This window comes from Aphelocoma coerulescens, chromosome 15 (assembly GCF_041296385.1).
Source record: "Aphelocoma coerulescens isolate FSJ_1873_10779 chromosome 15, UR_Acoe_1.0, whole genome shotgun sequence".
Classification (NCBI taxonomy): domain Eukaryota; kingdom Metazoa; phylum Chordata; class Aves; order Passeriformes; family Corvidae; genus Aphelocoma; species Aphelocoma coerulescens.
Window position 1 is genome coordinate 5,421,653 of NC_091029.1, and position 23,526 is coordinate 5,445,178.

Genomic DNA, 23,526 nt, shown 5'->3' on the forward strand with positions numbered 1-23,526 from the left:
AGCGAGCTTTGGGCACAGGGCTCTGCAGCAAGCAGAGGTCAGACCTCAGTGCAGCTCAGCCCTCCCACTGTTCCCTCAGTCTCCCACTGCTGTCTGTGCCCGAGTTTCCCTCTTCACAAGAGTGCAACTTACCTCTTCCACAACTAGCTTTTACCTACAGCTCCCAAACATGTTTCAGTTGGAATATTATTATTCAGAAAATGACATCATTTCCATTCTTACCATGTCAGGCCATGCTGACGCTTCACACGTGTTAAAAAAATGATCAGTGCATTCAGTGTAAAATTGATGGAGAAAATGGGTACAATTAAATTACTGCAGGTACCACCAACTCTGTGACAAAGCTTGAGCCTTCTGTATATGCTGTCAGTACCACACCCCCCAGGTGATGAGCAGGACATGATGTCTGTCCTGGTCAGAATGTAGAGCTTCTGTTCTGATCTTTGGCAAAAAGCAACAAAACCCTAAAAACACAGGTTTGGTTGGTCCTGGCATCGCCAACAGCTGCCTCAAGCAGAGCTATTTCAATCAAGATCAAATGGACAGGAGGTTAGCAAGAGGAGTGTGTGTGTGACTGTATGATTCAGTAAAACTCCATGGCCAGCAAGCCCAGCACACAGGCAGCCACTGCCTTAACTCCTCACTCTCTGACCTTCCCGACCCCGCACTGCAGCCACCACCCGCAGCAGAGACAGCAGCAGCCAGGTGCCACAGCTCCCACGGCTCCACAGCTCCTGCAGACACAGCCCCTGGCCTCAGGACACCTCCTCATTTCACAGGATTCCACTGATTTTTAAGGAATTGCTTACGCTCTGCATTTCCATAAGCAAGTGAGGAAGCAAGTTCAAGTGGATGAGAACAACACTCCAGGAGAGAAGCACAAGCTGCTGAGAATGAGCCAGCAGAACTGGGTGGTGAGACCAAGCCACCACAGTTCCACTCAAATGGGGATTTCTCTTTAAAAGCATCTGAACTCGGTGTTCCCTGACAGGTTCCTTCCCGTGGCACAGGGTGTGCATCCCTGACCTCAGGAAGCCTGAAAAACCTGTTCTCTTCAGTGCAGCAGGAAAAACTAAAAACAAAGCACAAGGCAAGGGGCTGCACTCTGAGCAGGAATGCCACCAGACTACGAACTTGGCCGAAATTTTCAGCTGTAAGTGATGGAACACAGTAAGTACCATACCAGCGTCACCCCAGGGCCCCCTGCTGCAGACTGAGCCCTCCACAGCAGCACACACGCTCTGCCAGGCACAGAACACCCGTGCTCTGCTGACAGGATTTAAAATCAAACATGTACTTAGGTAAGCCAGGACTTGAGGAATCACAGGCAAAGAGGCACCTTCCAGAAGGGAGCTGGCAGTGATTATTAGGAGATACATTACTGGGGACGGTGACATTTTATTGCAGGTGTGGGAGGAGCTCTGTGCTCCTGGTTGCACACCCTGACAGAGGTACAAACCATCCCAGCTTTTTGATCCAAACCAAGTGGGTGTGAGGCAGCTCCACAGCCAGTTGCTTCAGGATGGGCAAAAATCCTCATCCTCGTGGAAGCTCCAGCTTTAATACAAAGTAAAATAATATTGAAAACCAAGATTTAAAACTATCCAAATTTATCCAAAGTCAATTCATTGACCAGACCCATAAATCAATCCATGCATGGTTAATAAGAGCACATTCAAATCACATTTCCAAACACTGTGAGTCTCTCTGAAGCCACATATGACCGAGAGTGAGGATTCCAGACCACCCTTGGCTTTTTAGGCAGAATTTCCTCTCCACTGGTGTCTACTGAGAATATTACGTCAAAATAATTAAAGACCCAGCACAATCATCAATGATAAAATATAAAGCAGTCTTCAACTCTGTCCCTTCAGCAGGGACACATTTGTGAAATCATGAATAAATAACCCTAGAGAGGCCAACCTTTATTTCACAACCACAACCAAACCCTCCAGTGCTGTTCCTGAGCTCCAGGAGCTGTGGGAGGCGAGCTGCTGGCACGGGGCAGGACGGGGCCACTCCTGGGCACACAGACACACAAATAATGGACAGTGTTACATAAAACTACCGGAGAATCAGCCCATAGTGTCAGTCGTGGGTTTATCTGGTTTGCTTCCAACTTTCATCTCGAATGAGCATTATCTAGCCCGAGCAGGAAAGTATGGCTTTCCTTTTATTGTATGCATCCAGCAACGCTGTTCTTCTGCGTGGCAGAAATGGGGCCTTGAACGAGAGTTTGAGGGCTTCCAACATGAGGTCTCCCTGCCCTGGCAGATTAGGAAATGCTGCCCCTGGGCACACAGTCCCTTGCATCCTCCAACCTGGGCTGTCCCTGACCCCTGCCACTGCACTGGGACCTGTTGTGGCAGGGGCTGGGGAACCCTCAGACAAGTGCAGGGGACACTGGACCTGCTGCCAATCAAAAGCATCTCTTTGCAGCTTAAAATGGGCAAAAAATGGGCAGGGAGCAGGGGATTCTCTTCTCCAGTATTAATAAACTGGGAACTGCAGGAGCACCACCAGGCCCAGGCAAGCAAGATGGAGCCTGGGCCTTTGGAGGAGGAGATAATGAGTCTTGACCATTAAGCAAACTTACTACTAGACTTATTTAGAAAAACCTCTCCATACCTTCCCTGCTGTGCCTGAACCAGCCCATTCATGACAGAGCTCCATCCCAGGGCTGTGCCCAGGTACACAGAGGAAGGAGCATCCTGGCCTCACCAGGAGGCACAGAGCAAAATGAGGCTGAACCTTTCTAATAGCAGAGCCTCATTCTCTCAGGAAAGGGCAGGTCCATGCCTGAACATTCAACAGAGCATCAACTGCTTGGTTTGTGACTGGCAAAGGCTGGGTGTCACTATAACATATGATTTAATGCTGACCATTTCGCTTTCACTGGTGTTTATTCCTGAACTGCTGCTCCTCAGGATCACCATCCTAATAAGCACTGAACAAAGCAAAACAAAACAAAACAAAACAAAAAAAAAAAAAGAAAAACAAAGCAAATGAAGAAGAAAAGGAGGAGGAGGAGGAAGAGGAGAATCTTTGTCTTATTATGACATACGTGACTTGGACACACACTGAGATGAAAAAGGAAAAGGCCTCATCTATAAATGTATGCCAAGGTTACAGAATAATGGGAAAAAGTGGTCTAGCAGGAAAATCTTAAGCAAAAGTGTGCTAACTGCAGAAGGGTTAACACTGGTAACATACTGTGGCAGAAGATTAAAAAAAAGTTGAGGTTTACTTTAAATTAACCCTTTCCAGTCCATATGCCACTAAGCAGGTACCAACCTAGAAAAATAGTCCACCTAGCAGTAGCGGCCCTTTGAAATTAAAAAAAGAAAAAAAATAATTTCTTTTGTTCAAGTCAGGGCAGCCACAAAAGTCCCGAATCTGTTGGAGATGTCTGAGTGCAGGGACCTCCACGTCGGCACCGCAGTCCGGCCCTTCGCCTCGCCCACGTCGTCCGTGCAGTGGACCGAGAGGCACTGCAGGTGGGTGCCCGTCTGCGCCGCCGCCGCCGAGGTCTTGCTCGGGGGAAGGTCGTGGGCTGGAAAGGGTTCACAGAGAGAGGTTAGGAGACCTGTGACACGCAACCCCCGTCAACTCACAGCCTTCCAGTGGCGTTGCCACACCCTCTCTCCCCACCTGCCACACCCCTCTCCTGCACCCCCCCCCCCGGCTCCGCTCTGGAGATGCCGAGTCACCACCACCACCACCACCACCACCACCACCGTATGGCTCCCCCTCCCCACCCTGAAGGGAGATCCCATGCGTGGTTTTTCACTGGGCCAGAGGAACACCACCTGAGAACACCAGGAACACCACCTGAGAGAAACCAGGATATGTCTGAACGCCGGGGATGGACCCGGGACCGATGAGTGTGTCCTAAGACCGCAGCAGAATCAGGAGCTCTCCTCCCCCGCGCACCCTCTGCTGCTGGAAACAGATGCTGAAACACCTCCAAGCAGGAAGCAAGCCCCGAACCCTCCATGCCCTCGTGGGCAGTCCCAGCATCAGTCTCCCTGTTCCCCTCTTTTAAAGGAGCACCGTGATAATATTTTTCTTAACATTCCTTTCATTTTAGGACTTTGTATGATCTTTAGCTATCATTAGTTTCTGTTAATTAACCACAGAAATACAAGACTTTAACTGAAACAACCTAAACAATGTCTCTGGGCCATTTTCCTCTGGATTTTACAGTTAATGTGAACAGTAGCTAAAATGGGTGGAACATGATAAAGATGCCAAAAACCAGCTGTGAATGTTTAACATCTCGGGACTTTTCCTCCCATCACCTTTCTCCTGTTCCACAAAGCCAAGCAGTGAGGGTACCACACTTCATGGGGCAACTCATATTACTTTCACTGAACCTCCTGCTATACCAGATACAAAACCATAACTGAACAGCTTGTTACACAATGATATTAAAAAATAATGCTAAACTAGCCTGGAAATCCCGGGTTTAAACTGGAAAAGGCTTTTAATGCTTGATTATAACAGGCTGTCAAGAGATGCTCATATCTAAAACAGAATAACAACACCACACAGAACTACCAAGAACCTGGGGACGTGATGCCATAAATGCTGGGAGAAGGAACCAGGCTCCAGAGCAGCACTGCTGCCTGCTCAGCCCTGCTCTGTGTTAATGCAAATGTACAAAATCCACACAGAGCTCTGCTGCACACCTCAGCCGGGCCCCGCACTCGCTTTTCTCCAGACACCCTCCTGCGCTGCTCCAGTCAAGAATCCAGCAGCAGCAGGGCAAAGGTGCTCACACTATCTATACTCAGATGGATTCCAGCTCCCTGCAGTTGGTGTTGGGTGTTTTTAGTCAGTTTTGATAAACAGGCAGCACCGATGGGCTGAGCAGAAGCATGGAGCAGAGGCCGCCGTGTTATACCTGACGTTCCAGCAGGCAGAGAGGTGTTGGCACAGATGCCTTGCCAGCACATGGAGCTTCTACTCTTCCTTCCTGTCACCCCTGAGTCCCATTGCTTTGGGAAAACCACCGGGCAAAAACCCCAGACTCCCTGAATAACTGCTATTTGATCAGGTATTCGATTAAACTTACTGTCCCAAATGCAAATATACCTCTGAATTTTGTTTTTTTTTATAAAATATTCCAAACTCAGATGGGATTGTGCAGAAAATTGTGAACAGGAAATATTTTCCTTACTTGTATTTGTTCACAAGACACACAGTACCCACTGTTTTTATTCTTAGGTCTCCCTGACTGCACAGGACATGCTGGGCTCGGCACAGGAAGAGCCAGCGCCTCGAGATTAGTCCTTGTGACAGCAGCTCTCTTCCTCTCCTCCAGAGAAAGAGGAAAGAGTCCCACAGCTGAACTGCTGCCACAAGGGGCCCAGAGGTCCCAGTGGTGTTTCTGCAAGGGCTGCAGGAGACCCCCCACAGCTGAGGACTCAACAGCCAAGGCAGAGGCGGCACATTCTGAGGCTGGGATCGGAGCCAGAGCTCTGCTGCACCAGCTGTGCAGGCACCCCAACACCTCAAACAGAGCAGGTCCTCAGCAACGACTACGTGAACAAGTTCATGTGCCACAAGCAACTGAAGAAGAAAAAATTAGGCTTATTTGCTTGTAAATCAGCAAATTATTTCTAAGCCATTTGCCGTGGATAAAATTCATAAGCAAACTACTGATAAATCAAAGCAAAATCTATCCCACAGGGATGAACAGGATTCATTGGCTTGAGAGGAAAGCTTAAGTAAAAGAGGTGAGCAGGAACTGAGCCTCAGTTTGCAAAGCCCATACTGACTGCCACTGTCCACATGAGCCTTGCTCGCCATGGGACACCACTGTGGGAGCTCCAGCTCTCCTGTCTATCGTTAACGAGCACAGAAAATGACGTATTCAAATCCAAAACAAAGAGGGCTCACAGCAAAGCTTGCACTGGCACAAGAATTCTCAAAGCCAGTCTGGATGGTAATTTTCAGTGCAATTTACTTTTTTCCAGTATTTCTGTCTTGACAAAGGTATGACACTTTCCAGAAAAAAACCTTTGTAGCAAAAAACTAAAAGTTGTGCTGATCCACCTGATGAGAATTATGTTCTTAAGCATGAGATACTGCCTGATGCTTGTCCAGAACAGTAACACTCTCCCAGCAGACCTGTTTCACCAGCCATCCTCTCTGCCTCCTCCCTCCCTCTCAGCCACAGTGTCCCTGCACTCCCCAGCCACGGTGCCCACGGTCCAGAGCAGTTCTGTTAGCTGTGAATTTTAACATGCACGTTAAAATGAGTCAGGTAATGCAAGATGGTGTCACCACATCTTTGCCTCGCAGCTGCCAAGCTCCAGATAAATCATTGTCAGTCATGAAGTACCTCACTGAAAGCACGGAATTTTCAAACAAATTATCTTTAAACTGCACAGCTGCCTCTATTAGCAACTACTGCAAGAAATGTGTGTTATTAAAAAAAGCAGAACGCTTCTAATAAGGGCCATCCTCCACACCCAAGATCTTGAGATGGTCTGGGTGGAGACTTCCCCTCCAAACCAAAGGACACGACACGAACCCGGGACCGAGAGAAGTACAACCCCCCTGCGCAAAGGACAGCGCGTGCCACTTGGGAACAGCAAATGCTGAAGCAGAGGTAAGAAATCAAACATCAGATGTAAGCTCATGTCATGTTCACATGAAAAGCATGAAACTCAAAGCAGTAAAGTGACCAAAGACCAAAAGAACTCTGGAAATGGCTCACCCATGATGGTGTCCTTCCCCACCGCTGCTGGTGATGCTGTGGTGGTCCCAAGAGCCAGTTTGCTTTTAGGAAGAGCTTCTGACCAAGCTTTACCCCGCCAAACACATTCCAGCCATTCAGCCCCAGACAAACAGCAAGAAGAGAGCGCCCGGCCAGGCTCCCCAGCCTCCCTCCAGGCCCGACCCTCTGCTCTGACCTTGCACATTTAGGAAGCTGCTCTTTCGTTCTGCTCTACTTTGCAAAGGCACACAGCCTTCGAAAACAAAAGGTTGCTGTTTGTTTGTTTGTTTACACAGCATTAATGGCAGCGTGGTGACTAACCCAGGAGCCTGGCCAGCAGCGTTGGAGCCTGCAGCTGGGACACAGAAAGAGAACCAGGACTTCTGCTCAACAAAAAAATTCAATACACACACTACAGACTGGTTTTCCATACCAGCTCAGGAAAAACACATTTCTCTAGTGAGGTTAGACCCTGGCACTCACCTTGCTCTGCAGACACTGTGTGTACACACCTTCAGTCCCTCCAGCTTCCTTCTCCCTTTTTTGTGAGCCCCTGAGCAGTTAAGCTGCTCCATAAAGCCTCTTTCATCATGTAGCATCTTCTTATGCATTATTAAAAAATAAACGTGTTCTCTTAACTGTGACAACCCCATTGAGCACCGTGCAAACTCAGAGGTGTCCCATTTTTTAAGTAACGTAATCCCATTAAAAACAAGTTCACCTGCACAGCTACCGCACGTTGCATGCATCTTCTCATCAGAGAGGAGGCTAATTGAGGGAGGGCTGGTGTAGCCAAGGCAACTGCAGATGCTACGCTGAGACACGGGGAGCTGATGCTGCTCTTCAGGTGCTGCTTATGCCATCCTTCTCATTTTTGCCAAAATCACCACCAACAAAAGGACGGAAAGCAGAGAGACACAGGAATGAGAGCACAGACACAGTCTGGTAGGGGTCTGGTTGGGAGTGGGTTCCACTCCACATTTCAGCGTTCCTGCGAGATTGAAGTGACAAACAGGAGGTGAAGATCCCTAGAATGGCTCCTTGCCCCAAGGCTCATCCCTTACACTTCTTCACCGCTCTGACACAGCCTCAGCCGCCCGCGCTGCCCAGGGTCCGGCTGCCCGGCACAGCACGGCCCCGCCGCCGCCCTCGATGGCCAGCCAAGCGTGAAGGCCCTGGATTGCTACTGATCTTGTTAAGGCTGAATCCGAGGATTTGGCCAATAACACTGTATTCCCTGATCAGAGATCTGTTTCCCCTCGACCATCTGATAACCACTCTTAAAGGACGCGTTAATGAGCTTCCGTTCACTCTGTGCCCGTTAAGCAGAGGCCAAGCTACCGTAAGAGGGAATAGATTTGAGTAATGATCCCTTATGAGGCAGCAAACCTACATATAGTGTTTAAAATTATTCCCTTAGGACAAGATGTTTTTCACCAAATCTCCCACATGACAGTTTGACATATTGGTTCAGGCACATAGCTCTGCATTTGTACACAGCACAGAAGCATCTTTTTTCAGTTTTTGAGAAAAATAAGGTCTGAAAACATTTCATGTTTCCCTGGACACTGGACCTAGTCTCCACAGATTAATTTATTCCTGAAATTGTATTTTTAAACACTCCCAAAATTTTACTTTTAAACACAACTAGTTTATTTGTGTTGATAAACAATCTCCTTCCTCACCTCTGCAGCACTGACAAAGTCCTAGACAAAGGCATTTGCTTGACCCTGGAATAAAAGGAGGCAACGGCTTGCATTTGTTCATAGACACAAACACGGCATCTGCCACCTGCTTACACCATAAACTTGCACCACTTTCAGGTGCCTTCACCCCTGGCAACCTGTGCCCACTTTGGGCTGGATGTCTCTGCTGTTCCCAACGCTTGGAAGGCACAGGCTGCCTCTGGCCCTGGACTGGTAGCACCCAGCTCTGCTGACACTCGAGGAAAAGCCCTAACTAACCATTACTAGAACATTCCTCTTACTTTGATTTTACTTCTTCATTTATTCTGTGTAATCCCTGCCCATAGGACATGTAAAGGTGCTGCTCTCCCCTGCTGCTCTCTGCTCTGTATGCACAGAATTCAGTGTTGGTGGTTAAGGTGAACAGCTGATGCCAAGGACTCATCACAACGAGCTCAGCGGAAATGAGGACAGGTGACTCCTCACGTTGCTGACCAGAAGCACTCTGCAGAGACACCCCAGCTCCAGGATATCGGCCACATTTCACTCGATGACATTTCAAGAAGCCATTTGGCTTGGTCAGCCCCTCAATTTATTGTCAAGGCCCAGCCAGCTGAGCGCTCTCTGAGAGCCTTTCTCATGAAAGGAGGGAAGGCTCTTCATCAAACATGCGTGCACAGTGCTGAGCACCGTCCCACAGCACTCATATATCCCGCAAACCAGGATTAAAGCTCCGACTTTGCTGCAATACAGACAGGACAGCACTCACCCAAAGGCATGGCACGCCCAGGCTAACAGTCTGTTCACCCTTAATACTGCTTGCTGCCCACCCCTTCATCAGCCCATCAGCTCTGACAGCATCCTCTGGTCCTCACAGCCCCTTCCTCCACAGACAGCTTGATTAATTGGAGGTGCCTGAGGCTCTAAAGGGAGCGTGTATCAGCCCATGCTGCAGAGATGTTTATTTTGTTTTCAGTGGTCTCCAAGCTGGCATGGGGCTTCATCAGAGCTCCCTGCTTGCACAGAATTCAGATAACAGGAGACACACAGTGCTTGCTGCAAATACATATTTTTCTTTTTTCTCCCTTGACCTCTTTTCCTGCTCCTGTTTTCACCAGGAGCAATGGAAGGATGTGCAAGCCACGACAGGGAGGCTGCCCAAACCCACAGCAGCGTTAAGAGTTTGCTGTCAGGCTGTAGGGTTACAGTCAGACTGTGAGCCACATGCTCACAGAAAGAAACCGAAGAAACTGGTGAAAAAAATGTGAAGTAGGAAAAATGCTAACCCTATCAATGGAAAAGGTGGCACTTATCTTACATGTAGCATGACCTTGAAGACACAGAATGAAGGATGTGTGGATGAGGACAATGACATTGCTGTTCTAAAAACCACATTCCCTCCACTGTGCCAGGAGGAGACAAGAGATGGGGAACACACTGCTCCCCACCTTGCTGCCACTGCCCAGCAGGAGAGCAACACGCCACCATGGCTTCACAGGCAAGTGTGAAACTGCCTACACCTATTTATTTCTCTGGAGGCTACTGTTAAATCACTGTTTTCCAGCTCTCTGACTCTCCAAGAAGAAAGGCAAGCTCTGCATCCCAGGAGAAGCCAGAAGCTCTGGGCCTTGGGACAGCAACAGCTCCTGTACCTTGCCAGATGGCCACAGGGACGACGGACTGTTTCCAACTCATATCCTTCCTCTCTTTTGGCTACCTTCAGTTCCTCTTTTCAGTTTAACACACTGACTCTCAGGCTGGCTTCCCTGCAAAACACAAACCACAGAGGGGGGGTCCTGCCTACCCCCCGGTGAAGTGGCTGATGTCAGGGTTTGGTTCTCACAGAACAAAAGACCATTCTGGCAAACCAGGTCCCAGCCCAACTGCAGTGCTGCTGTCTGCCAGTGAGGTCCTGCCCACCCCCTGCAGGTGAACCACTGCTCATCTGTGATAGACACGGAAAGCTGAGCTTCCAACCAGGGCCTAACCCAACCACTCGGCTCCAAACTGCTGGTCAGCTCTCGGTGCCATCACCAACACTGTGCTCTCCTCAGCTCTTCACACTATGAGAACTGTGGCCCCGCCCAAGCAAGGAAAACCAGCATTAAAAATCAAACCAAATCAACTGCCACCAATAGTCAAACAATGTCTGGACAATTCCAAGAGAAAATAAATGGGAGTCCAGTAACTGCAGCCCATTCCAGCACAGCCAAGTCAACATTCACAACATCCATATGCTGCCATCCAAAACCAGTGAAGCTGGGGAGCTCCAAGTTATTTTCCAGGGTCTGTCCTTCTCCCCCTTCAAAAAATCTGAACACTTCTGCTCATCTCTGGAAGGAGTGAACTGCCTAAGCCCCACCTACCAGCTCCATCACACTGACACTCAGACCCAGCACTGGGAAGAGGCTACAACCAGCTTCTCCCACATAGCCCCTCCTTCCAAAGGGCTGTGGCTGTCCCAGACATGTCCCTGCCTCTGAATCCAGCCCCCAGGAGAGAAGACCACCTCGATGGCAGGAAAGAATATTGGCTGACTGATCCTGTATTTTCTGTGCTGCTGGCATACATGACCTGCTTGCACTAACTAAATGCTCTGAGCCTGTTTTCACTAAGAATGACAAATGACACATCTGTGATGAGTAAGGAAATGCTGGGTTTTGCTTTCAAATTTATTTCGTATGTACGCAAACTATCACATGACAGCTTTACACACAGCTCCAGCCCATGCAAAACCCATCTCCCGACTGCCAGAATGCACAAGCAAACAAAAGGTTTTCCATAAAATCCAAATTTTCTGATTGCACAGAAGTCACATGAAATTGTTCAGTAAGCCCCCACTTAAATAAAACCAGTTCTGGACACTGTCTAGTATTATTTCAGGACAGGCCAATATTGAAAAACAATGCTACTTAAACATTCTGCATTAAATCACCACCTGGACATTTCACACAGAGCAGGCCTCCAAACACAAGATAAAATGCCCACTTTCACTAGCACGGGAAGGGGTGCACCAATGGATTTGTAAAGGCAGTGAATAGCTCATGATTATGCACAGAGCAAACACAAAAGGAAACACATAAATTCCAGCATTCCCTCATCAGATTTGTGCAAGAGCTTTGACACAATTGTGGGGAGAAAAATAGATATTACAGTAATAAGTAGGATATTTAAGCCCTGCGGATTATACCTGGAAAACTATTTTCCTTAAGTGAAAACAGAATGAAAGATGAAGATTCCCTTCAAAGAACTTTGTTTGTGGTCATTTAGTTTCAGGACGCAAATTAAATGAGCACTTGTTAGACAAGCATAAGAAGGGAATTAGCTCTGAAATATTATCAGTCTCTTGTGAGGCTCAGATACAGCTGGCCAAAGACTTTTAGGTGTTTTGTCACCTTGCTCCCCAAGGACCTGTGTCCTCACATCCCAAAGCCAGATCTGAATCCAGCCTGGCTGCCAGGGCCAGGGATCTGCTTGGTCCTTCCATCTCCTCCCTGGCTCTGCCCGCAGTTCCCGGAGGTGCCTCTGCCCCATCTATAACTCACAATTACGAGAGACAGTAACACAAAACTGCCACAGGCAAAGTCAATCTCTCCCAGGGGCCTCACACATCTGAGGCTCCTGCACACCAAGAAACGGTGATCATGTGCAGTAATGCTTGGGGTTAAACCACACGAGTTCAAGGATATTCCTGAAAATACAGTGGGAGTTTACCAAAGGCTAACATTAGTGAGAAGAACCAGCATCAAGGATCATTAGCTCTTTTATGCCATTTATTTATAGCCTACGTTGAAACACATCCCATTTCTCTTTAGGACACCTACAGCTGAAGTTTGGTGTCTCAGGGGTAAATGAGGAGACTTTGGGAAACAGTGCTCATGACAACAAAAGGTGCTCAAGCAACTTTGCCACTCACAGATAAGAGAAAAGTGAGACCAGAGACCCCAGGTCAAAGCCAGCACCTGCAGAGACACAGTTCAGAGATGGACAGAACAGGTTGAGCAGAGCTCTAAGCACCTGGTCTGCTGGAAGGTGTCCCTGCCCATAGCAGGGGCGTGGAATAAGATGACTTTTAAGGTCTCTCCCAGCCCAAACCATTCTGTGATGCTATGGGCACTCCTTGACCTCCTTGACTCTGTGCTCAGCAGCACCGACTGCTTGACACTCGACACTGCAAAAACAGGAGGTTCCAAATCACTGTTTGCAAGTCCCTTGCAAGTAATTTACAGGCAGATTCTAAAGAACCTGCAAGAAATAACTTAAAAAAGCAGAATTGTCAGGAGGCCTGAGCTTCTTAAAAGAAAAGGGTCAAAATCTCTGCTGGAAAACATTTATGTGCTGGCAAATCAGACAGAGCTGATACTATCAACACAGCACTTCCTGGGCGAATTCTTGCTAGATAGATCTATTCTGATGTAGAAAAATCCTGAATTCTGGTATACCCCAAATTTTGACTACAGAAAGACATAGAAATGTCATTGTCATATAATGGATTTGGCATATTCAGAAACATCGCCTAAAGCAGCAAAAAGGTGTGGTGATTGAGCTGGGGCCCAGAAATCTGATGGAGGAACAGGGTTTGATTGAACAGCATGTTTAAAAATTAAATCCAGCTGAAGGAAAAGAAAAAAAAATCATCAGAAGAAATGCATTACCATGAGAGGAGGAATGGCAGTGAGGGAAATTCAGCATAAAAAAAACCACGCAAAGAAACCTGGCATTCTTAGGTACGGCTGTAAGTGCCACTATTAGGATAAGAAAAATACAAGCTCATCTTTTACTTCCAATTGTCACATCACTGTGGAGAGTCTTCATGAAATTCTCAGAATAGCAACGAATCAGGAGCAAACAGCTGTTCAAGCAGGAAAGTCACAGGTAGACAGACTTTCCTTGCTTCAACAAAAAATTAACTCCAAAGTTTCACAGGACAGTAAATCAACAAAATGGGCCTGTACAACACAGGACGAACAGTCTCATCTTCCAGCCCAAAGCTGATATATGGGCCTGTGTTCTCCTTCCGGCCATATGCTCACGTGATTTATGACCCACAACAATTTCAATACTCCTGGAAAATGAAAGAACAGCAGACAATCAGTTCATCCCACTACGCTGGGGATTGTGTGGGCTCTGCCCTGCGGCACCTCCTCAGGGAGTGGGGGCCAGAAGCATCAGCTGCCCCTGTCAAGAGCAGGGGAGGGCACGGGGCTGAGCAGCACCCAAGCACTGGCACAGGGAGCACAGCACATCCCCAGGACTTCACTGCATGGAGCAGCCCACAGGGGCTCCAAGAGAGCTGCAGAGGGACTTCTAACCAGGGCCTGGAGTGACAAGACAAGGGGGAATGTCTTCCTTCTGAGAGAGGGCAGGGTTAGATTGGATATTGGGAGGAAATTATTTACTCAGCAAGTACTGAAGCACTGGAACAAGTTGCCCAGAGAAGTTGTGCCTGCCTCATCTCTGGAAGTGTTCAAGGCCAGGCTGGATGGAGCTTGGAGCAACCTGGTCTAGTGAAAGGTGTCCCTGCCCAGAGTTGGAATGAGATGACCCTTCCCAACCCAAGTAATTCTCTGATTCTCTTCTATGAGTTCCTGTCCCATTTGCAACTATGGCTGTTTGTGACAACTGCTGTTAACCTGGTCTAGATTCGGTCAGTGCAGAAGTACAGAACATCCCACTAGCAGGGCGTAAGGACCTTGTAATCTCTGCCTGCAACTGTCCCAGGCAGGGCACTGCCTGCAATGCAAACACTGCCAAACCGGGCAGGATTCAGCTCTGCAGCACCTGCTTTGCTGCCACAACACAAATGCAAAGGCATCACCAAACAAACAAACAAAATCCTCCACCCCACCCTGAATTAGGCTTTTCCCTTGCACAGGTGGGGTGAAGTGCAAGTTCAACAGCTTGAGTCATACAACCAAAACTTCACCCAACCCCAGCCATCACAGCAGCATCAGCTGGGGCTGACACACCTGTGAGCCACCACAGAGCACGTGGCTGAGAGCCTATGAGAAACCAAGTCTACCAGTACAACATCAAAACTGGTTTTTCTGAAGCCAAGGGCATCCAGACTGGTCTTTAGGTAACTTCTGAGTGACAAACCCAGGTTACGTGTCTACTCAAAGGCATGTCTCTGAACAGCAGCATCCTGCCCTCCATGGATGAACATTCTGTCCACTGGGAAATGTGCCAAATAACTCAGGTATCCATAACAGTACTGCAATGAGTTCTGCTGACATCCTTCTCAGGTCTGAATCCGTGCAGTTTCATCCCCCAGCAGCAAAGCTGCCAAGGCAGATGGGCCAGCTAGGCTTCAATAAGAGGGTGAGCAAAACGGCATCAGGAGCACCCATTACCCACAAGACCACAAGGATAGAGGGATGGAGTCTGAGCTCAGTGTCTTAATGTACCTGCCTTGCCTCCCTTCCTGCAGGTGTCTTGAGCAGAAGGCAGCTGTGCTGAAGGAGTTAATCTCGCCTGGAACAACCTATCTCCGGTTTCTCAGAAACTCCAAGGCTGCAGAGCTGGGCTTTCTGCTCCCTGCCTGCTCCTGCCTGCCCTGCCTGCAGCCTGACCCCTGACATTTCCACTCTGCTTCTCCCTGGCATGGAAAACTTAACCATACACAAACAAACAGGTTGGGAGAACAGATAAATGGAAGAGAGGAGGGAGAAAGGGAAGGTTGCTCAGATTCCTTGTCAAGGCCCTGATTAAATAACAGCAGCACCACCAGACGTGGGTGAGGGGCTGGCATTTATCAGTAAACCCTGAAGTCTACAGCGAGACATCTCTGTTTAATTAATCCTGAAAGGATCCCTTCCCCCTTCTACTTCCCAGGGAGGTTTTGAGGATCTCCAAGTTTAAAGACACAGGGAAACCTTTTTAGCTCTTTCCTTAGAAAACACAAGGGCAAAACCACAGTCAGGATTTACTAATGCTGTGACAAAGGCTTCCATTGCGTGGACACATGCAGGCAACCCCCACTGAGGGGGCATCTTGGATTTAGTCATCTCGGACCCTCTGAGGCAATACACCCATCACATGACAGCTCTAGAGTGACTGGCTGAAAGCCTGCACACACATGATCACAACCAGGCACGGATCTGCAGATCTCACCTGGACTCAGGGTCTCCTGCCGTTCTTACATGATACCCATTTCCCAAGGGATAAATCTCTTTCAGTGCTTGATGCAGTTCTACTGTCCCCCATTTTTGTCCAGTTTTCCCACGGTGGCATCAACATCACCCAGCAATGGAAGAGACTGCACATACACATAAAGCAAGACAACCACAAACGCTCTTGCCTCTGGGCTTTCACTTAGCTTGAGGAGGCTTGGGAGGACCTTCCAAGGCACTTCCCATTTCAGGAGGTCCCCTGCCCTTTGAGCCAAGGTGAACACTGTACTAGTGCAGAGCACCACAGTTAGAGCAATCAGCCATGAAGGGCCACAAAGCTGGTAAGTCCCTCCACACCTCAGCAGCAGTGTGAGAGGAGCTCTGCTTCCAGGGCACCTTCATCCCACCACCATGCTCAGACAGCTGCAAGGTCTCTGAGGGTTGCAACAGCAAAGGAAACTCTGGTCCCTAGAGAGCGGATAGACCACCAAACCACAAAACAGCTTCCAACAGAAGAGGCCTCAGCAAGCACTTACCAAGGTTTTACACCAATCCTCAACAGGCAGCAGGGCAGGGAGGGCCTGGCAGCAGTGCTCAGGCCCCCAGGTCAGACAGCCACCTTAACCACCATTCACCCCACCATCCATCCAAGCAACCATCCAACCAACGGCAGAATTACAGAGATCGATTCTTTTTGTGTGGTGTTAAGTTGCAAAAAGAGAAAATGAAAAAGTAGAAGAAAATCTCTGTAGTAATGACTTCTGGTCCAATCAAAAGCAAAAGAAGGAGTGGGGGGAAAGGGGAATTTTAAAAGTCTAAGTTCAGATTGTAAAATAAATCTGTATTTCACACCAGCTTTATAAAATTCCCAGGAAAATAAAAAGTCAAAACCAGTTATTTTCTTGAGGATCTATATTCTTAAATACCTGGTTTCAACATAATCTCTTTTAAAAGAAGTACTGGAATGGGGGATGAACTGTGAGGAACTGAAAAATGTCTCTGCCTACCAAAAAAAAAAATCATTATGCAATGACAAGAGACAATCCAGTCTATAATCAAAGACAGAATCCTGACATGTTCAAAGAGAAAATTATTGTAACAACAGTGACTTTGAAGATGAGAAGGGTTTTTTTGATTGAAACAATGGCCATCAAGATTTTTACTGGAGCAGCCAATGTTTAAATGCACAACTCAGCAGGCTGCATGCCTGCAGGTACACTGAGCACCAACAGCAAAAACCATGAAAAAATAAAACTGTGACACCTAAGAAATTCCTACCTAAAGTGGAACCGGGCAACACTCTGAGTGTGAACCACTCATGCCAGGGAGCAAACACTCCTACAGATGGGCATGCTTGTCCCAGGGAGTGAAGCTTTACAGGAAAACTCAAGAGCCTATGTCCCATTAATACAAAACTTGCAAGTCACAAGGGACTACACTAAAATATTTAAATTTTTTGATATCTGCTTCCAGGAAATTGCATATTTGGCTGTAAAAGTCGTGATCTGCACTCTTCGCTGAACTACTATGATTCACAGAAAATGAATCACAAAAGGCAAGTTTTGTGACTAAAAAAACAGCTGTTCTGTAACGCACCTAATGAGCAGCATCGTATTTGATTGGGAGACTATCGGAAAATGACTTAAAATACCACTTTCAAAAACAGAATTTGAATTAAGCTCAGTGTTAGTCGGGAGTAAGAGTCAGACAGACTGCCTCACACCTCTCCTGTATTTCACCTTTTAGGGGAAAGCGCAAGCACAGCCCCCCTGAAGGGTAATTTGTCACAAAAACGATGCAAAAGCTGTGCAGCATCACTACCACCAAAATTTGTACTTTTAACATGGAGACTTTGAGTTGTATCAATCCTGTCTGTGTCTCCATCACTATGAGCATTGCTTGTATGTGGGAACCATTTTATTAAAATGATGAAAAAACACCAAACAATTTATTTAATAAAAGCATTTTCTCCACTGCAACTCAGCAGTGAAGAGCTGTTCAAAGCAGTCTCTCTATCAGCCCTACTCCTTCCGCACACTTCTGTTCTTACCATTATCTTAAAAACCTTTTGCCAAAAATGAAACAATTAAAAAGCATGAATATATGTTTTGGTTTTCTCTTATCTGGAACAGGCAAGTGTTCCTGGGGGCATCTCCACTTCAGTTTCACCGCTACCACCGAGGATTCACCCTTCTTTCTTTCATTAGGCATTTATGTCTCTTCTACAGAAAGTCTGTGTGTTTTTGCTGATGTTGTTCCAGGCCACACCATACCTGGGATCACCACCTGTGCCCCACGTGTACAATAATGCACCAACACAGGCAAAGGCCACAGTGGGCTTGGCCCTTCTCCCTTTAGGGGTATTTCTGGTAGAAATGCCCTGGTAAGTGCCACATTCATGTCCCCATTGCGTGGTGGCCGCTGGCCAAGTAGAGGAGCCCTGAAAGCACAACTGGTGTGTGCAGGACACACCACCACAGTGACAGCCCAAATCCAGCTGTGACAACAGGGTAAGGAGCACACCCTGTGATGGGACAGAGTCAGACTGGGACACCCACCTTAGAACCCAACATCTGTTTTCCATGGAGTGCCCCGACAGCCCACGGCAGTGATATTTTAAAGCTGGGAGCGCTGCAGATAAAGACAGATCAATTTTGTTCTACAATTTTAAATGAAACTCTCCTGTTTTGGAAAGAATTTCATTAAGGTGAAAATATAATACAGAACTACCCATTTAGGAAGAATGTGCTATTAATTCTTAGCAGTGTATGTGGAAGGGAAAATTGCATTTTTATCTAAATGGTTTTTTCTGCATAACCCATTTCCAGTATTCTTTTACAGCTCAGTACTGGGAACTTTACACATTTCTATTCAGGCACTATGGAAGGCAGCCTTCAGGAACATGTCAAATATAACCCTTAAACAGTATTCCAAGAGAAGCTCCACAAACTGGAGAAAGGCCAGAAGAGCACACCTTAAAGGATGGCTGGAAAAGAAAAGGAAAAAAACCTCTCTCAAAGATGTAAGTCAAATTTTTGAGGGGGAAAGGAAAAAGGATGTGGTTTAGGGTGTTTTTTTTTCGCTAGGGGCCAAGAAGAGTTTCGGTCTTCCCTCTCTTCTTCCTCACTGGAAGCAGAAACACCTCCAGTTCCCAGTCCCAAATGCACACAAAGAGCAGAATTTGGCCATGTCATCACTCTGAAAACCCGGACATTCTGAGCTATAACATGTACATGTACAACCAAAACAAGTGTATGCTGTGAAAGACTCGTTTTATCAGCATAAACAAATGCTCATTTCTCACTACAGTTTCATACCACTTGAAACTGAATATAATCCAAACAATAATTTCAAACAACTGATGCTGGGATCCAAGTTTCCCTGACATACTGCCATCACACAGCAAGAACAAAGTCAAGTAAAAGCAAAAGCAGATTCGGAACCGACTGCTTTGAGTTTTACCACGTTTGCCTAATCTAGTACAAAGAAAAGCAAACATAAAATTCAAAGTTTTTAAAATTCTTCATTTCATCATCAAGGATCTCAGATTCAAGCGAACCCAAACCGCAACAGCACAGCGGCCTTGTGTTTAACAAACAAAGCCACTGACTTTCCAAGCACCGCAGCAGGGCTCACTGAAGAAGCTGAAGCTCCGTGTTTTCTAAGCATTGTTCATTTGACATTCTTCACCTCTTTTTTTTTTTTTCCCCCCCTGCATTGACTTTTATTAGCTTACTTCAGAAAATTAGTATAACAAAAAATTTTATCTTTCAAAACAGACATTTAAAAGTGCAGCAGTTATGGAAATACAATTGGACAATGAACAGTTTTTATTCCCTCTACCTCACCACACTCTGCACGGCAAAGCAGTAATTACAGGAATCTACTTCTGGTTTAAGCTCTACAGTAAGCTCTTTCCAAATTTAAGGCCAGCAACCAACCCTTCATTATGCTTAATAGGTAGACATAAACCGTAATTGTATCACAATCTCCCAATGCACGTTCCCAGCTCTGAGGCTCACACGTGTCTGGCTCAAAGAAGAGATTTTTTTTTATCTGTCCTTTTCCATAAGAGAAACATTGCAGCCCCATTGGCATCAGCCACTCGAGGAAAACTACACAAAACACTAGAGGATCTGGAAATTTATTTGGAGTTCAGACTTTGTCATGTTGTTAAAACCTCACATTTCCAAAGTGGTGTTTGTTGGTCTGCAGTAGCTGGACTCCTGTGCCCCTGCACCAGCAGAAGCCCTGGCAGAGCCAGGACCGTGGTCGCCTGCCCCAGGGGCCCGGAGCACTGGCAAGCAGCAAATTCCCTTCTGCCCTTCCCGTTCACACCTCAGCTAAAATAAGTAACATCAGGACACAGTACATGAACTGGATTTATCCACAGGACAAACCCCTTTGTCACGTAACATACAACGCGACTTTGACGCACAGAGTTTAAAAGCAAAGCTCACCCAAGTCACTGGGGCTGCCCTTGAGCTTTCCCTGACACTGCCCCGTCCCCCTGCACATTTTCCAGCCATCACCCTCACACCCGCCCTGCCAACAGCACAAGGAATTGGCAAATGATGGGATGAAACTTTCATCATCATCATCATCATCATGAGCCAGAATGAAGGAATGTTTTGCTATTCGCCCTTTTTTTGTGATCTGCCTATTTCAAAGTAATTCGCTTAAGATTTGAATTGTACTTGGGACAGCCCTTGTTTTCCCTCTGCCTCCAGAACCATGGCATGGTAGGGAGAGCACAGGGAGCTGGGCTGCATGTGGTTTCTCCCAGTTCTTTCACAGAAAGAACAGCACGTGCCTATATTTAAGAGGTAGAGAAGGGAACTATAGCATCCAGGAAAAAAAGAAATAAATCGTACTGCTTTTATCTTCAAAAAAAAGCATTTGTGTTTTTGGTTTGTTTCAATCAAAAATGTGCTGCAAGCGCTTGACCCTATATCCAGCAACAATAAAATCTGTTCCATCATAAAATACCAGCTGCTTTGCACTTTGAATAATAATACTATTTTTAAAGGGTTTCAGAATTATTGTCTCATGGATTCTGGTAGCTTTTATTACAATTACTGGGGAACTCCCTTTTTTCTCTTTTGTACAATACAATCAATTGGCCCATTTATTATCTTCTTGCTTTTAAAACTGTATTTGGTCTGAAATTTTGTGTTACTCTTCAGACTAGACAAAAAACATTTTTCAGCCTAGTATTTGGCACCAATAAAAATTAAAACAATTGAGTCAGACCAAAAATACCTGTAACATTAGATGCAAACAGTTAACTGGCTGCCTGGCAGGTCTAAGAGACACCCTTTTTCTAATTATCAGCTCAGTAGCACTCCAGGAATAAGTCACACCAGGTGATAGTTCAGACCTGAGGTCTGGGTCTTCCTCTCCCATTGCCCAGAGGAGCAGGAAGGAGAAGCCCACCCTTGGTGATGCTTCCAACCCCAGGCATCTGGAGGTGGTGAAAACCCACCTTGCATCAAACGACTTCTGCAACATTTAGGTCTCATTTCCTGTTGCTAAGACGGACAAACTTATTTAGACATTCACTCACACACAAATCAGAAGTGCCCGTAACTGGGGTTTGCTGGTCTTTTTTTTTTCCACCAGAGGAGAAACGCTGCCCCGGAGAGGGCAGTAGAGCCGCGCCCTCCCCACCGAAGAAGGAATCCACGCAGAAATGAGATCACCAGGTGGGATGAGATCTCTCAGCCCTTCATTCCCTGCCCACGCACACTTCCGAACCACCGCACGCCCAACCCAGCACCATTCAGCGCCGGCGTGCCAGCCTTTGCTGGGTCCCCAAGTGCCCCAGGGTCCCTCCAGTTCCACTGTGCACCTCTCCAGCATCCGCTGCCCAAGCCCTGGTGGCACCACACCGTGTTCTGGCGGTGAACCGCCCGCTGCCTTGCCCAACAACGCCTGTTTTATCTCATTTGGACAGTAAATCTTTAGCGGTGGGAACATCTCCCAGGTTTCTAAAGCGCCGTGGCAATTTATGGTGCAATAAATATGATCTTAAATAAAAATAATCCTGGAGTGGGACCTGAACACGGACTCTGCTGCGCTCTAAATCACACGTAGACCCCAATCTCTGTAAGTACGATGGCGATGCCTTGGCTGACCCAGCCATCCAGCCAGGAGCAGAACACCCTGCAGACACACTCGCTCCCCGCCCGTTTCCACCAGCCAGCCACTGGCAGCCTCACCTCCAGCAGTGCATGGGAGGGAAGGCTCAGCCCCATTCCCAGGGGACCGGCACTGCTCGCAGTGAAGTGCAGCTGTGCCTCAGACACCCCCACCGAAAGCATCCTCTGCCTCTTCTGACTGCTCTCACCTGAGACCAAAAGGCTTTTAAATGCCATTATAGAGGAATATTATACCCACACGCTCCCCGCACCGCCCCCCCAAAAAAAAAAAATTAGTGGAAGATTTTTCTAGGAAAGAGATCCTAAAATTCTGACCAGATAATAACCCCAGCCCAACCTCCATTTCCTATGTTAATAGATCAATTTACATCTTTCTAGCAAAATGGTTTCAGGCTACATGAAAAAAAAGAAAAAAGTCATGCCTTTCTTCTTAAACTGCATTTTGGGAGAGGATTAAGGAGGAAGGAAGGATATGACTCTTTCCAGGGCTTTGTAGGGTATTTGCTTCACACATCAAATTAATATTCTCAATTTTAACTCAGGAGTACATTCTTAATTAGGGTATGAAATGTTTTAAAATTTTCTTCACTTTACAAATGGCTGCTTTTTCAATTAACTGTGCTTCCCCAGCCTCAGGATGATCTTTCTATTAGCAACAGAATGCTTTCGAGTATTTTGTGAATACTAATTCACAAAATTAATTAAATGCAGACTTAACTCTGAAAACATATATTTTACCACAAAGAAACCCTGCTGTCTTCCAACTACTGACCGATCACAGGCTTTGCTGGGATCAAGGGGATCCTAAAGTCCTAAAAACCCAGCAGTCAGAACTGAAAGTAGGAGAGTTAAAAGGAAAAAAACCAAAGTTTCTCATTTTGAATTTTAAATGCTCCAAACACAGGGGGGGATAAAAAAAGATAAATATCCCAAAGTTCACACAAACTGGCCGCAGGAGCAGGGTTGTGGCACGTCCCTCACACTGCTCACAGTCAGAGCTAGTGGAGCCCTTTGAGCTCCCACACGTGCTGTCTGTGTTTAAACTCAAATAAACTGTATTTATTTTGATGTAAAAAACCTATCAAAGCAGCACTTAAACGTAACCAGATTTCTGCTTACCAAACCAAAAAAAGGCTTTTTTTAGACAAATGTTAAAAGCTAATAAAAAAATGTAGACCGCCCAGCGTCGTGCTTGGTGGTGTTACGTTAAAACACTGAGCAGGCACAAACAGATTAGCTGGAATTGAAAACAAAACAGACACAAAGTGCCCTGCTGCAGCATCCAGGCAGCACCTCAGCCTGCAGCCGAGGCTCGGCTCCTGCTCAGGAGCTGCCCGTGACGGATGCGCACGTGCGTCCCAGGGAGCCGCACCGTCGGCGGTGCCAGAGCAGTTCCTGCCCAAACGGGCAAGGCAAAACTTGGAAAAACGTTACTTCCAAATGGCCAGCATGAATCAGACCCAGTCCTACGGAGAGGGATGTGCCCTACGTGTGAGTCAGGTGTCTTGAAAGGGCACAAGCACGGAGCACAAATACTCCTATGACAACGCCTGCGCTGCTGCAAAAAATAACCCACGTACAGGAAAGAAACACAGAACAGTGGTGACCACGTATTTTTGCATTAGTATGGATAAAAGGTGCAACACTAAGAAAGCCACATTTCTTACCATTGAGTCTTAAAACTTATTACATCAACTAAGGAAAATGCATTCCCCTCATCCAGATGCTTTTGTCATTTGCCAGGAGATGAGCGGAACATGAAGCCTTAGAGGAGAGGGCACTGGAGGGGACAGGAGAAGAAGGGGTGCTGAGGAGGGGAACAGCGAAGCAATATCATCTAA

At 46.9% G+C, this 23,526-nt stretch overlaps 1 protein-coding gene across 1 annotated transcript in view; it reads right to left on the bottom strand.

Annotated features, from left to right (window-relative positions):
* Window positions 1–1,593: 1,593 nt before the first annotated feature.
* MN1 (MN1 proto-oncogene, transcriptional regulator) overlaps window positions 1,594–23,526 on the bottom strand; it is a 31,764-nt gene continuing 9,831 nt past the window's right edge. Inside the window, exon 2 of the mRNA XM_069030980.1 lies at window positions 1,594–3,553. Coding sequence (XP_068887081.1) covers window positions 3,366–3,553 — 188 coding nt within the window. The 3' untranslated portion in view covers window positions 1,594–3,365. The remainder of the gene's footprint in view (window positions 3,554–23,526) is intronic.